We start from the raw sequence: 13,833 nt of genomic DNA, 5'->3' as shown, positions 1-13,833 counted from the left end.
AGATCAATAGCTAATTTCTTGGAATTGATTACCCCTTGGACATTTAACATTCACTCTGCGGCCAAGACGTGTGTTCCGCAAGCTTCATGTTCCGCCATTGGCTCTTGCGGGTATTAAAATTATCGATTCCGACAGAGGACTAAAAATGTCAAGCTGTTCGTTAATCTTAATAAAGACTACACTTGACCACAGCCGCCCCCCCCCCCCCATTTTGTGTCATCACAGGGATACAACATTCGTAGCTGTCTGTGGGCTAATGAGCTTGTGCTGTGATTTTGATTTTCCCTAGAAAGGGATTTACTGAAGAGGTTGCGAATCTTTTTAAATGTACCTTGTGCAATACTAAATACACTTCATATTGATCGTCTTACAGTAGAGTTTACAAGGAACAAGAAAAGGTAGTTTGTGTTAAACGTGTTGTCGATGCTAGTCACTGCCAGGACACGGCATTTTATGTTTACGAAAATGCGAGGCAGCACTTAGTTTAATGACTAGGCATGAATCTTAGACTTGGTTTTTCGTCTTTTCCTTTTTATTGTAATGTAGCTTGATCAGACCAAAAGCTTTCTCCCCACAAGTGAGTGTACCCTCCACTCTTCCATAAGTGGGTCAAAAATTATAATTATAATAATAAAAATATTAGAATCAATGTGTTTTTAATGTCATATTTGTAGAGAGTATAATTATAATAATAAAAATATTAGAATCAATGTGTTTTTAATGTCATATTTGTAGAGAGTAATTCACTTCTATGATATTAGGTATTGGACCACACAACAAGGATTTAATATTTGAAATATCTTTATTTTGAACTTTTTTTTCTTTGAAAAAGACAATTACCTACAACAGTCATGGAAAAATGTAAACATTGTGAACATCCATTGTGTGTGATGTTTTTTTTTTTTTAGGAATACCTGGAATATGAAAAGTTTACATTTTTATTATGAAGATATTTTAAAAAAAAACTCACAGGGTTAAAACTAGGGTCAGGGTTTCAAACTAGGGTTTCAAACTAGGGTTAGGGTTTCAACGTAGTACTAGAAATTTGGGTAAAATTCCACAATGGTGGCCTGTTTAGTTTTATTCAATGCCTTTCCCAAGAAATCATTTATCTAGTAAGAAAAAAAATCGCAATTACTCAATGATTCAAAATTACAGCTCACATAACGAAGAAAGATTTATTTTGTGGGTTGTTTGCCAAGCATCACAATAGAGAAAAAACATCACGTGACCATGCTGGCCTCCAGGACTGTCCCATTTCTCAGCATAATGAGTGGGCAATCCTATTCAACTTGGAACAATGTTTTCTTCCATTAACAGATTTATGCCCTTTAAAACTATTTGCAACTGTTGCTCATTTGCATGGATTAGATCGCCGACAGCGGTGGGAAGAAAAGTAAAAACAACTTTTATGCTTAGAGGAAGGAATTACGGAAGCATGCAAACAACAGGGGGTGAAGAATTTGTGATTGTTCAAATTTCCATTGATTGGTTTAAAAAAAATATCTACATTTTGATGCATTAATAAACCAGCAATTGCCAACACGTTTGTTTGTGCTTCTTAAATGATATGGGGAGTTATGGCAGTCCCTAGGAGTTTAGGAAAGGAATGCCACCCCGCCCCACCTCACCCCTGCTTCCATTCATCCACTCACTGCAGTAATTCATGCAAGAGCGGAGAGAGGCAGCATGAAGTCCACTTCCAGCTACTTGCACTTGTTCTGTCTAACCGGCCCACTGAAGTGTTTGCAGCCATGGGGAGAACTCTGAAGTCTGTTTACCTCCTTCCACTCTTCATTTTCACTGGTGAGGAATATTAAGAATTGTTTGTTTACTCAACTGGTGACAGTTTATTTTTCATTTTTTGTCTCGCTACTCTTACCAACTTTTTCTGTTAGTATCAATGTTCCACAAACTTATTTGTGTATGTTCCACAGCTCAATATCACAAACAAAAGGTTTTCTTGATGCCTAAGCAAACATTGATACGGTTTGTTCAAATGTTTACTCATTTGCATTTTGATTCTAACTTCAAAATATTTATTGTGTAAATGCAGAGAGACAAGCATTCACACCAAAGTAGTAGTGCTTGATGATCCTAATTATATTTTGGAATAAAAGCTGAGATTTACCAATTTCAAGGATTTGCATTTGGCTCAAAAGCATTCTTTCGCTTGCATTCATGCACTGCCAACAAAACAGAACATAAAAAAAGCAGAGGAAAATCTATTATCGATGAATTAAACCGAACAACAAGACCAAAAATCCAACAGATGGCGAAGAAGTAATACTGTAAACTACGAGATGGGACGCTAAAAACAGGTTTAACATCTCTGACTGGCTATTTTAGAAATGATTATGAAGAGTAATGTATTGTGCAATCGTCAATGCTGACTATTATTTTTCTCTTTCTCCCCTGTACAGACGTATCTGGCTTAAACATCCGAAACAAGCTGCTGGGCACATGCCTTCAAGTGGAGGACAGTTTCCCTGGAGGGAGGGTCTCGCTGGGACAATGCGACCCACATTCAGCCTTCCAGGAATGGCTGTGGCTGCCTGAGAGCCAGGCCCTTAGCAACCAGTACACCGGCGAGTGTCTGACTGCTCCCCAGGAGCAGTTTGAGGGTGTCCACCTGCAACCCTGCCACCTTCAAAACGGAGAGGCCCGGGGCCAGTTCACGGACACGTCAGAGGTGGACAGCGATGCAGGTAGCCAGCAATGGTCCTGTTCCAAAAAAGGCCACCTGACTTTGCTCGGTAAGGGGCTGCACCTCAGTGCGACGCAAGATTCCACATTGGTCTTCCTATCACAGGAACATAAACAGGTAAGGATTTACTCCATTCTTTATCATTTTTTTATTTTTTTCAAAGGTAAAAACTATGTTTGTGCCATTCTATTTGGATTCACAAGCAGGGCAGCAGGTGGAAGACGCTGGACAACCAGACGCTGTGTGATGGGAGGGACACCAAACACCACCAGCACCAAAACCACCAACCACACCACCACCCTCCATTGAAATCAATGGAACCCATCCTGTCTGATATGGACAGACAAGCATGTAAGAATTCAGTGGATTTGTAATCCAAGATGCATGTTGTGGTTTCACTTGAATCTAGACATTAGCTTTACTCTCCCTTAAGCGGAGACTGTAGTCATTTTGTCCAAATCTATGTTCACTTTAATCTGATGTATTTCTCTTCTTCCTAACAGATGAAGCTACATTTAATGATGGAGTCACAGAAAATATTTCATTAAAAGACATATCAGATGTTTTTTCCCAAAGCACAAAACCCCCTGAGGATCCTACCATGGTTTTCTTCACTATGGACTATGGTACAGTAATAAACGTTTCAAAGGATTCCCCCTTGTGCAATCTGAAGAGAGCAAAGATTAATTGCAATTTAGCTCCTAAACTAAATGTTTCTTTTCTACCACTAGATGGGGCTATAGTATAACAATAAGAAAGAATGTTTAGACCGGACTGGGATAATATATTAATTTTATATTTATTTACTCCCATCGCTACAGTGAAGCAAGCCATTACTAATATGATTTATTTATTTATAGTACAAAGAAGTTTAGAAAAGATGCAGTAACATTAATGTATCTGAATTTTAAACTTTGTTTTGTACTTTTATGTAAAAATACTGAAATAATTTGCTCCTGATTAATATTGTGTTTGTGGAGTATGAGTTAAGCACCATTTTTATCCATTTCAGGGGGCGGCCATTTTGCCACTTGCTGTCGACTTAAAATGACATCACAGTTGCTAGGTCACAACCAATCACTGCTAAGCTTCAGAAAACTGGTGAGTTGTGATTGGTTGTGACCTGAGACCTAGCAATTGTGATGTTGTTGACAGCATGTGGCAAAATGGCCGCCCCGAGATGGATAAAAACAAGTGGATTTTGCCAGCTTAAGTCATATTCCACAAACAAAACACTGTTAGTCTGCACAGAACGTATTACAAAGAACATTTTTTGGGTTGCCTTTTCCCTTCATGTAATATTACATTTACATTTTAAGAATAAAACCCCGGCCTTGTTTTTATGAACCCTTTTCCCTACTACACCACTGTACTTTAATGTTAGTCTTGACGGTGGTACTTTTTTAGATGGTGCTTGGTTTAAAGGGTCCAAGAACCACCGGTGTAAATACACTGCACCTAGTGGAAGCCCACAAAAACATGTGGAAATGTTTAAACGACTTAATGAGTAGTTGTATCAAAGTAACGATGTGCTGCTTATGTACCTTTACAGGCATGAGCTGGAAAATAACCATGTTGGTTTTAAGCTCCTTGGCTCTGGTGCTTGGGACTATCATTCTTATTTTCAACGTTTATTCCAATAGGTGAGTGTAAACACACCAAAGTAAACTTTTGAGGTCAATTGTGTCATACTGTCTCAAATGTTTTGTCTGCGTGAACCAGAAGGAAGAAGGTGGTGTGTGTTTTGAAGTCGTACGCTCCAAGACCGGAGGCGGGCATTCCGGGGTCCCCCGTGCCCTGCGAGAGAGCCCCGTTAACAGAGCACGCCATGCGCCACCCGCTCTCCTCCCCTACTATGCAGAGAGGAGAAATCCTGATTGAGTGGAAAGATGGCACGGTCACTCCATTGTATGAAGCCTGAAGTGAAGTCGTCACAGTGGAAAACAGTGAACTGGCAATAGAGGCTGTGGAAATGTTATTTTGGGCAAATTGTAGTTCAGCATTAACATTTTTCTTTTTTTTTTTTCATAGCTCATGCATTTTTACTGCACTTTTTTACAATCTGTAAACACGTTTGTTATGCAAATGAAGTTTGTACAGTTCTAAGATTTCATGTCAATTGTGTAGAACATGAATTCTGAAGTATAGCCTAAATAAAGAAAGGAGTTTTTGTTAGTTCAACTTTAAGATGTTTAGTTAAGGATTTTTTTTGGGGGGGCTCAAAAATAAAAGTCCAGTAATTTCAAAAAGAAAATAGAACATTATCTGAATCTATTAAAACTACTGACTTTGTATGTTAATTTTGTACATTTATTAAAGATTGGTTTGCAGATGAATGGCCAGATATTGTGTGTGTAAGACAAAGCACAACTCAAGTTAGAACACAAAGCCATAAATGTTTGCCCATGCCTGCTCCAGTTAGTAAAGGAATAGCATGAAATATCTGAAGAGCACAACATCAGCCTGTAGCATGGAAAATTCACAGCAGGTCTTATTTTTCCCTTCAGTTTTGGGGGTTGGAGTGCTGCTGGGAGTGTTAAATCACTTGCATTTCAACAACAATCAGCAGATGTGCGTTTGGAAAAGCCAAAGCAGCATTGCTTTTTGCTCATTTGGTCAAATCAACCTTGAGGGCTTACTTTTCATATTATTTCTCGGCGTTAGGATACAAATAGTGCATGCGGTCTTTAAAGTAATGACAGGGAGCCAAATTGAATAAATTGCAAACTGCACCGCCGCATGCCACGCCGACGCAAACCACTTGTGCATGTTTTGGGAAAAACAAGTTTTTCTTATGCTTAGCGTCATTTCTTCATTCAATCATCCGAACCGCATTTACTGAATGGATCAAGTGAGATCATGTTTACTTTCATTGCCTTAAAAGATCTCAAAAAGTTTGTTACCTGCTCAGCCGTCTTCATATCCGTCACATTGACGTGCGTTCAGGCTCCTGAAGGATCTTCCTGTCATGACGTCAGAAGTCTAAATGCAGTTTTTTTGCAAGAATTATTTGCACTGCCTATTTCCCACGGCTATGTCCAAATATTCACTTTATATTCCCCCACAAATCAGATGCGCGTCATGATTAAGTGGCGCATTAAAATCTCGACTATTTAGTTCCCGCTATAATAAACTTTTGAGTGAACGTCCATGGTCACTAGAAGCGCATTGTGGGTAATTTTAAGTGCCCTACGGATAAGGCACGGGTGTCAAATTCAAGGCCCGGGGTCCAGATTTGGCCCATCACATTATTTTATGTGGCCCGCAAAGACAAATTGTGCATCAAATTCATGTCATTACTAGAATTGCAAATTGTCTTCACTTTTAATATCTTTTTTTTACATATATTTGACCAGTTTTTACTCGTCTGATTTGAAAATGAGTTATTTGTTTTGTAGCTTTTACTGTATATAATATGAGGTGGTCATACATTTATTTATCATAATGGCCCTCCGAAAGAAGCTATAACTACAATGCGGCCCGTGAAAAAAATGAGTTTGACACCCCTGATACAACGTCTCTGGACATTCGGACACCCCTTAAAACCCGAATGTGTCACCACACAAGGATGAAAAATTCCAGTTTCCCACATGTCTGTGTTGTTGTTGTTTTTTTCCTTACACATATTGAAATCCAGCCAGGTGCAAATGTTTGGGCTGAGACTTTGGTATGTACAACCTGGCCCAGAGGGTTGTAATACAGCCTTTAAAGCCATGCTCCATGACAAATGTTGTCAAATGAAATAAACTTGGTATGTACGATGCCATATTGAGGGAATTATTCAAAGGATGAAAGCATTCTGTGTTTGAAAGTAAGGATGAATGGGCTTTTTTGCAGCAGACCTACATTTCCTCCTTTCTGCGACATCTCGGCCTAGAACTTAAACCTCATGAATGTAGACTCAGGACATTTTGCCCCCCAAGCATGAAATACAAAACACAACAAGCACTCGTGGAAAACATGCAGGAAAATGTAACTCATAATAATAAACTCATATAATATATAATAAAAAAATCATAATAATTTCTAAATATTGTTTAAAATACGTAATACTAGCAGGATTGTTTACTACTTGTTTTCCTAGAAAAAACATTAAGATGGCTAGAACACGAATATATCCAAAAATATTGGTAGTATGATGCTGGAAATGGACCCGCCAGGTCGTAAAATAAAAATTTATGGATGTGATTAAGGAAGATGGTCAGACGGCTGGAGTTAGAGATGATGCAGACCAAAGGGAGATGAACACAGTGAGTCACCGCTGTGGCAAAACCGGACTCGAGTTAAGCCGAAAATATTGTGGACTTGTGACTGCAACAAATAAGAAATGAAAAAATGGCAAATGTGGTCAAAGGAAATGAGCATTGGAAAAGTCAAGCCCCATATTTGAATTTCCGTCATAGTAAAAATAGAGCCAAAATTTCAATGGTGTATGAGATACAGCTGTGTGTGATGCAGTCACTAAATTTGATGAAGAAAAAGTTTTCAGGATTTTTAAACATCTACGTTAGCTTAAGAAAGTATCATCATCCACATGCAAAGGATAAAAAACCTTTATTGTATTGATACAAAAGCTTCACCCACCAACCTACATACAAAAAGGCTCAAATTCCAGTCCAGCACCAAAACACGAGTCACAAAAGGTGCAGCTGTGAATCAGCAAACATTGTGTAATTCGGAACTTGTGAGGGCAACGGAGTGAATTGTGAAATAAGAAAAATCAAACAATAAAAAAAACATGATTGAACGGATTTTGATAGAACTGTTTCCCCACAGTAAAATCTAAAAAAAAAAAATTGAAATTTGAATTTAAATATTGAAATTGTCCGGACTGACGGATATTAACTTGCAGCCACGCCCACCTAAGTGCTTATTTGGACATTTAAGGTATAAATCTCTTCATAAAACGGTTTCTAAAACTACATCGGTACAAAATACTAAACACTGTTTTAACTTGAAGACTGTGGAACACAATGTCATCTCTTCTTAAAAAAAAAATTGTGTTATGTTTCACCCTTCTCCAGTCTTTCCACTACAAACGTGACGCAATCTAACAAACACAAAGAACGGAAATTAGCTTCATTTCAACATCCCGCCAATCTGGCAGTTTAACCATGGTCGGAAAAAAATTCAACAAAATACGCAAAAGCTGTTCAATGCACTTGTTTGGTGGCCTCTGTCGATTTGTCGTTGGCGGCGACGTTTGTGAGTCGCAGGTTCTCCTCGGCGTCTGCGTTCCTCTTGTCGCGTACTTCTCCCTCCTCGTGGAAGCCGACCATCATTTGGTAGATGATCACGCCGATGATGGTGCCCAGAAAGGGGGCGAAAACAGGCACCAGGAACCAACCGTTTCGGACACTGAAAAACATTATGAGGAATATCGTCAACAAATGCTCCAAAAGTTCATCATGAAAAGGAAAATGTACGGCGCTTACGTGAAGACTTCAACACCCCATCCGGCCATTGCGGTAAAAAGACGAGGTCCGAGGTCTCTGGCGGGATTGACGGCGTAGCCAGAGTTGAATCCCATAGACAGGCCAATGACCAGAACCACAAAGCCCACAGTGAAGGCCTCCAGTCCTTGTGGGATGGGATTATTGTAGGGATCCACAATGGCCAGGATGCAAACAATCAGTGCTGCCGTGCCAATAATCTACACAAAGCCAAAAATAAAAATTGGAAGGTCAAGGAATGATGATTTTTTGTTTTTTTTGTCAGCCGTTGCTCAAAATCTTGCCTGGTCAAAGAAGCCGTTGACAAGGGTGAGATGTTTTCCGGGATAGGTGGCAAAGATTCCAGCTGTGGCATTTGGACCAGTGACATTGAACGCACCAGGATGGTCCCACAGGGCATCTGAAAGAAAATAACACCATTATTTATCCAAGTTAGGATTGTTGTGGTTCATTGTGCAATGTCTTTTTTTTTTTTTTGTGAGTTTGGAATACCAAAACAAAATTCTTCCAGGCCTGGAGCATATTGGCTTAGGATGGAAGATTTTTATCTATTGGATCATTTTTATTTGAGGATTTTGCCATTTCGTTTGAGTGGTTTTATCTATGCCTATTTGTTACAGCTTGCAGAGTAGTAAAAAGATGTGCAATTGCAAATACTACAATGTGCCAGATCCAATTTAAAGTTAGCGTTATTTCTTTCGTGGACTCAACTCCGCAAACAGACATTTAATGTTGTCCACATATCTTTACATGTTAAAACACCCCAACAACAAAACTCTTTTAGCTCACAAAATAGAGTTCACATGTTAAAGAATAAGGAAATAGCATGCTTTTCTCGATACAGCGCCCCCTTGTGGCTATTAAGTATATCAATTAATTGTGTCGATTAATGATGTTTAAATATAGAACAAAAAAGAAACATAAATGTATATGCTAACTTGATATTCAAATATTCCGTTTTGGAAAGGCCTAATCTACCGAAAAGCAAATTGAGATTCCTTCTTACCATAATACATTCCAAAAATGATGGCCGCACCAAAGAAACCGCCGATTGTCTGAAAAAGGAAGTACATAGGAAACTTTCTCCAACGTTCTCTCCCAAGCAGGCAGAGGGCAAAGGTCACCGCGGGGTTCAAATGTCCTCCTGTGACGAGTACATAGACAGTGAACAGCGTTGCAACATGTAACACTTGACTAAGTGAAAAGATAATCACGCACCTGATATTTGGCCGCAGACCAGGATTCCCAAGGTGGCCGCAAAGCCGAAGGCAAAGTTCACCGTCAAGAACAGACCATGAGAACCACTACTCAACACCAATTGGGCCACGGCACCGCAGCCGAACATCTGCAAAACAAGATGATGCAATCATTTAAACACATCAAAACATTTTTGACGTTGTGGAACGAAAAATCCAGAAAATTTTAAAAATACCCAAAAGTCATTATCTGCATTTTCATGAGGGGGGAGGCAGTGCCCCCGTACCCCCCCACACCCATCTAGCTCCGCCACTGACTACACTGAGTTCTCCAAAATTCATTCAACATTAAAATAATCAGGAGGTCAATCAACATTCCCGAATGACCTTCAGAGGTTCCACTGTATGTTCCGGTAATTTAAGTGTTGTAATTATGTGATTTGTTAGCCAGTCAAGTTCAAGCCAAGGTAGAATGATCATTATCACAGGAGCAACAAAAGCCCATTCAAAAGAGTCAGCTCAGAATTTTATAGAAGCTCTTTTGTGTACATATCATCAAGTCACCCAAAAATTTCATGAATGTGTGTCTCGAGCAGATCATTTTCTCCAAACTAGTGATTTACTCCACATGAGGAAAACATTAAAGCTTACAGCAAACATTGCTTACTGTGAGCGTTTTTTTCTTTTTTTTTATTGGTAGCTTAAAGTAATGTGCGGCTTTAAAGCTCTTAATTTTCCAATAAGACGACAGGAAGCAAAGCATCCAGATTCAAAGCATCTGGATTTTATCATCTAAACACCCAGAGGGTAATGCTCATTAAAATCCTGCAAAAATGCTGACGTTTTTGTCTGTTGCTTTTTTTTTTTTTTTTTTAAGAGATTTTTAAAAGATGTTTTGATAATTTTGAGTTTTATATTATTCTACTGTGTGAGTAACGCTCAACTTTTGTTTGTTTTCAAAATGTGGTGTCCGCTCAGAGCAACCAACCAAAAAGTGACTGATTCAGCAAGTTGTGGAATGGTGCGGCTAAGGATAGCGCTCTGAACACGCTTATTAAAAACAACTTACAGTGTACCAAAACAAACATCTGGTCTTTTTTTGTTCCTTTAGGTCAGCAAGTTAAAATTGAAACGTGTCTATCATCTTTATATCTATTGATACAGCCAGTGTCCGTTTAAATTCATATTATTCTGAGACCTGTTTGGAAAAACTGGCTTTAAAAAGGTTCTGCAAATAAACAGCGCTCACACCTACAAACATCTTCCACACCCTCGCTTGTCCCCAACGTACTCGTTTGCTTTGTCACCAAACTCAAGTTTCATCATCGGAAGTCAAATTATATCGTCCATACGATTGTTCTGCCTCCACACCTTGCACTTGTCTTCCATACCTAACATTGTATTGTGTTTATTCATTCTTGCCTTATCTTTTTTTTTTTTTTTTAATCGTCAATTGGATCCTGGTTTTAAGTTTGCTGTGCATTGTTGATCCCCTCAGGTCAAAAGTACAAGCAAAGCTAACATTTACATTGCAACAATTCAAAGAATGCTTGCTTTGTTGTGGTCTATACATAACTTGGAGTTGACTTAACAAATATTGTCACAGAAAATTGATTAGAAGATGTGATGGAATGTGGCGCTTAACTGATTACACTCAAGCATAATAGAAAGTGTGAAAAATGACTCTTGATACAAAACCCATTCGTTCTTGATTTAAATAACCTTAAGACTTAATCCTACTTCTAAATGAATAGTGACTATTTTCAAAGTGACAATTTAAATTCCAATCTCAGAATAAAACAATTATCCATCTAGAAGTCCTTACCACAAGGATGAGGGTGCCCAGACATTCTGCCAAAGCCTGGCGAAGCAGTAGGTTGCGGATCTGGAAGGTCTTGGACAATTTTTCCAAATAAATCTTTTGTCTACCCATGGCCAAAGCGATCAGCGAGTTTCACCGAGCAGATGTGAAGCTGGAAGGATCAGACTGGTGTTATAAAGAGCAGAGTTTTTGGACTGGGCCTCTGCCAATCCTGAGGGAGGGCAGCCCCACCCTCTGCCACACACGCCTACATGTGGCGCGTCACTGTGATTCACAGACAGGTTTGGAGAACATGCTTTCACTGACGGGCCTTTCCTACAGATGACAAATTGATTTGTTGCATACATATGTGCTGTATGATGGCGCACGACAGTAATTATTAGTTAGACAGAGGAAGCAATGTAAAAAGAAAATGAGAAAGTCAAGCTGGCAAAAAAAATGAATGAAAATACCTTTGTTAGATTGACAGGTGTACCTAATGATGTGGCCAAGTAGATGTCTACATCTACCACTTTACACGCATTACTCTGGAGACTTGGTCTGACCTGTTTCCCTTCTGAAACTTTATTCTTCTTCCATCTCTGGTTTCAATGGAGCTGTGAGAACATGCCAGTGTTGTTCAGGTCTAAATCAGCTGTAAATCAACTTGGCTGTGGCTATTTAATGGCCCAACACATAAAGTGGATTAGGAGAGGATTAAATTGAAGTTTTGAATAGAGCTGTTTGCGTCATAAAAAAAAAATGCAGTGCCGTGCATCACCACCAGCAAGCCCAGCAGGTAAATGGATGAATCATCTCAGTCGAAGTTTACCTGCGTCCGGAATTTTGCTCGCGTCTGGCTGGTTAAAATGAACTAACAGTGGTAGTAGAATATTCTCTCCCGGTCTAAAATAAAACAATGAGAAATGCATGAAGTGAGGAAGTTCTGCGCAGGTGTGAAACCTGGCCTTACGTTTATCAAGTAATCAGGTCAGGTACATTCGAGACATGGTATTGTGTAGCCAGAAGATTTACTCGAGTCACTTTATAATTTAAGTTAAATGGAGTCTACCTAATAAATCTTACGATATTTATTTGGTACTGTCGTAACAGGGGAATCATTTTTGGTTCATTTTAATCAGTATGAATAATAAATAGTCCAAAATGTGAGATATTGTCCGACTTTATCACCAAATACGAAACAATAAATTAAATCGTTATAGAATAACATATTGAGAAAAATTCTGAAATGTGTAATTCAAAGTCAAATTATAAATTTTGTGTCACACTGGATGTTTTCCACCATTTTTCACGTAAATTAAAACTTTGCTTAGGGGTGCTATCGTACTGGAAGAAATCTGTTATTCCACATTTATTTATAAATTATTTTCGTAAGCAAATAATGGAGGACAGGTACAAGGAATTATTGTATATTAATTCCTCATGTTTTGGTTGCATCATTATTTCCCTCAAGTAATTTGGACTGAACGTGGAGCATATTGAATGCTGATTTCAACAAATACTCAACTTTTAATTTCAAATGTATTATAAGCAGGAAAACCAGATGTTCTTTTACAGGGAAAAAAAAGGCTCAACCAGTGCAAGAGAATGTCGAAGTGAAAACAATACTCCCCAACCACAACTATGAAAAGCAGAAAAATACAGAACAATGTCTGCTTAGGTGTTGCTTGTTTTGCTCTGAAAACAGTTTCAAATGTTTGAATGAAGCATGTGTCAACCAGATGTTTTCCATTGTCATAAAAAGTCAAATTGGCACACTGCTTGGGGAAAGGTAGACAGATTGTGCAACACATTTTTAATGGCAACAAAGTACGTAAAAAGGGAACGTAACTTTTCGTGACTAATGGCATCAGCAGACAGCAATGACCACAATTAGTGGCTTCTTCTCATTCCCATGACACGTCATCTGCTTCCCGGTATAAAATGAGTTTTAACGCTCACTCCAGGAAGTTTTTTTCGCAACTCATTCTGCATTGTTGCCGAAGATAAAAAGAAGAAACGTGTAATTCAACTATCGTTTATAACATTGTTGATGTTTACATGATGCGCCACTTTCCTTATAATTAAGCAGAGCTGCTTGAGTCAAAACACATTTTTGCCCTTGAACAGCTGTTCATGTTTTCACACCTTATGACATCCCAATGTGTCAGCATGACGAGAAATGCTGCTTTTCGCGCTGTTGCGCAATCGAGCCGCCAATCTGTCTGCCTGTCATGTCAGAAATGCACCAAAGCATTCAGTATTTGAAATGTCAAGGAACATCTAGTGCGGTTAATAAATTTGTTGCATGTGAGAGAAGTAAATCAACAGCCAATATTTTCAAATGTTTTACAAGTGTGGTGGGGAAAAAAAATTAAACCACTTACCGTTTTGAAGATCTGACAACGACAGAATAGAGAGAACGCGGAGGCGTTTTTAGAGTAGCAATAAAACTGCAGATCCGGGTCATGATCTTTCACTTGATATTCATAGCTGTTAATGTGAACCCTCAGCATCTAAAATTGAGTTGCCCTTTCACCAGCATGGAAAAACTTTCAGGTGAAATTGGACGCCAAAATGTTCAACGTTGTGCCAACCAGCTGGAGAAAACTTGGATTCATTGACTTGTCCTCAACTGTAACTGAGTGAGAACTGAACCCACGCGGAAGGATGGCT

The 13,833-nt window shown here is 38.9% G+C and overlaps 2 protein-coding genes across 4 annotated transcripts; one reads left to right on the top strand and one right to left on the bottom strand.

Moving 5' to 3' along the window:
• Positions 1 to 1,639: 1,639 nt before the first annotated feature.
• On the top strand, positions 1,640 to 5,043 carry si:dkey-245n4.2 (uncharacterized). Of its 2 annotated transcripts, none has more exons than XM_049763987.1 (6): positions 1,640 to 1,806; positions 2,424 to 2,824; positions 2,914 to 3,058; positions 3,211 to 3,333; positions 4,260 to 4,350; positions 4,430 to 5,043. In XM_049763987.1, exons 1-6 carry the CDS (start codon positions 1,755 to 1,757, stop codon positions 4,626 to 4,628), a joined length of 1,011 nt encoding a protein of 336 aa, XP_049619944.1. In that variant the 5' UTR covers positions 1,640 to 1,754; the 3' UTR covers positions 4,629 to 5,043. The 2 variants fall into 2 exon arrangements, with proteins under 2 accessions (XP_049619944.1, XP_049619943.1); XM_049763986.1 differs by having other exon boundaries at positions 2,911 to 3,058.
• Positions 5,044 to 7,244: 2,201 nt separating this feature from the next.
• LOC125994613 (aquaporin-3) lies at positions 7,245 to 13,798 on the bottom strand. 2 transcript variants are annotated; one of them, XM_049763988.2, is made up of 8 exons: positions 13,545 to 13,798; positions 11,990 to 12,063; positions 11,182 to 11,329; positions 9,379 to 9,505; positions 9,167 to 9,304; positions 8,445 to 8,560; positions 8,143 to 8,360; positions 7,245 to 8,065 (listed from the first exon to the last, which is right to left on the bottom strand). In XM_049763988.2, the coding sequence occupies exons 3-8, from the start codon at positions 11,287 to 11,289 to the stop codon at positions 7,861 to 7,863; spliced, it is 912 nt and encodes a 303-aa protein (XP_049619945.1). In that variant the 5' UTR covers positions 11,290 to 11,329; positions 11,990 to 12,063; positions 13,545 to 13,798; the 3' UTR covers positions 7,245 to 7,860. The 2 variants fall into 2 exon arrangements, with proteins under 2 accessions (XP_049619945.1, XP_049619946.1); XM_049763989.2 differs by lacking the exon at positions 13,545 to 13,798 and adding an exon at positions 13,306 to 13,360.
• Between the last annotated feature and the right edge of the window lie 35 nt (positions 13,799 to 13,833).

This window comes from Syngnathus scovelli, chromosome 3 (assembly GCF_024217435.2).
Source record: "Syngnathus scovelli strain Florida chromosome 3, RoL_Ssco_1.2, whole genome shotgun sequence".
In the NCBI taxonomy this organism is placed as follows: domain Eukaryota; kingdom Metazoa; phylum Chordata; class Actinopteri; order Syngnathiformes; family Syngnathidae; genus Syngnathus; species Syngnathus scovelli.
Note: the sequence above shows the minus strand (reverse complement) of the source record. Positions and strands in the feature narration are given on the sequence as shown.

Excerpts from the sequence above, each read along its gene's own strand:
- LOC125994613 (XM_049763988.2), bottom strand. The coding sequence starts at position 11,289 with ATGGGTAGACAAAAGATTTATTTGGAAAAATTGTCCAAGACCTTCCAG. Across the intron at positions 9,506-11,181 it reads TGGGCACCCTCATCCTTGTG|ATGTTCGGCTGCGGTGCCGT; the intron begins GTAAGGACTTCT and ends CTTGTTTTGCAG. Across the intron at positions 8,066-8,142 it reads TGGGGTGTTGAAGTCTTCAC|TGTCCGAAACGGTTGGTTCC; the intron begins GTAAGCGCCGTA and ends AATGTTTTTCAG.
- si:dkey-245n4.2 (XM_049763986.1), top strand. The coding sequence starts at position 1,755 with ATGGGGAGAACTCTGAAGTCTGTTTACCTCCTTCCACTCTTCATTTTC. Across the intron at positions 1,807-2,423 it reads TCCACTCTTCATTTTCACTG|ACGTATCTGGCTTAAACATC; the intron begins GTGAGGAATATT and ends TCCCCTGTACAG. Across the intron at positions 3,059-3,210 it reads TGATATGGACAGACAAGCAT|ATGAAGCTACATTTAATGAT; the intron begins GTAAGAATTCAG and ends TCTTCCTAACAG.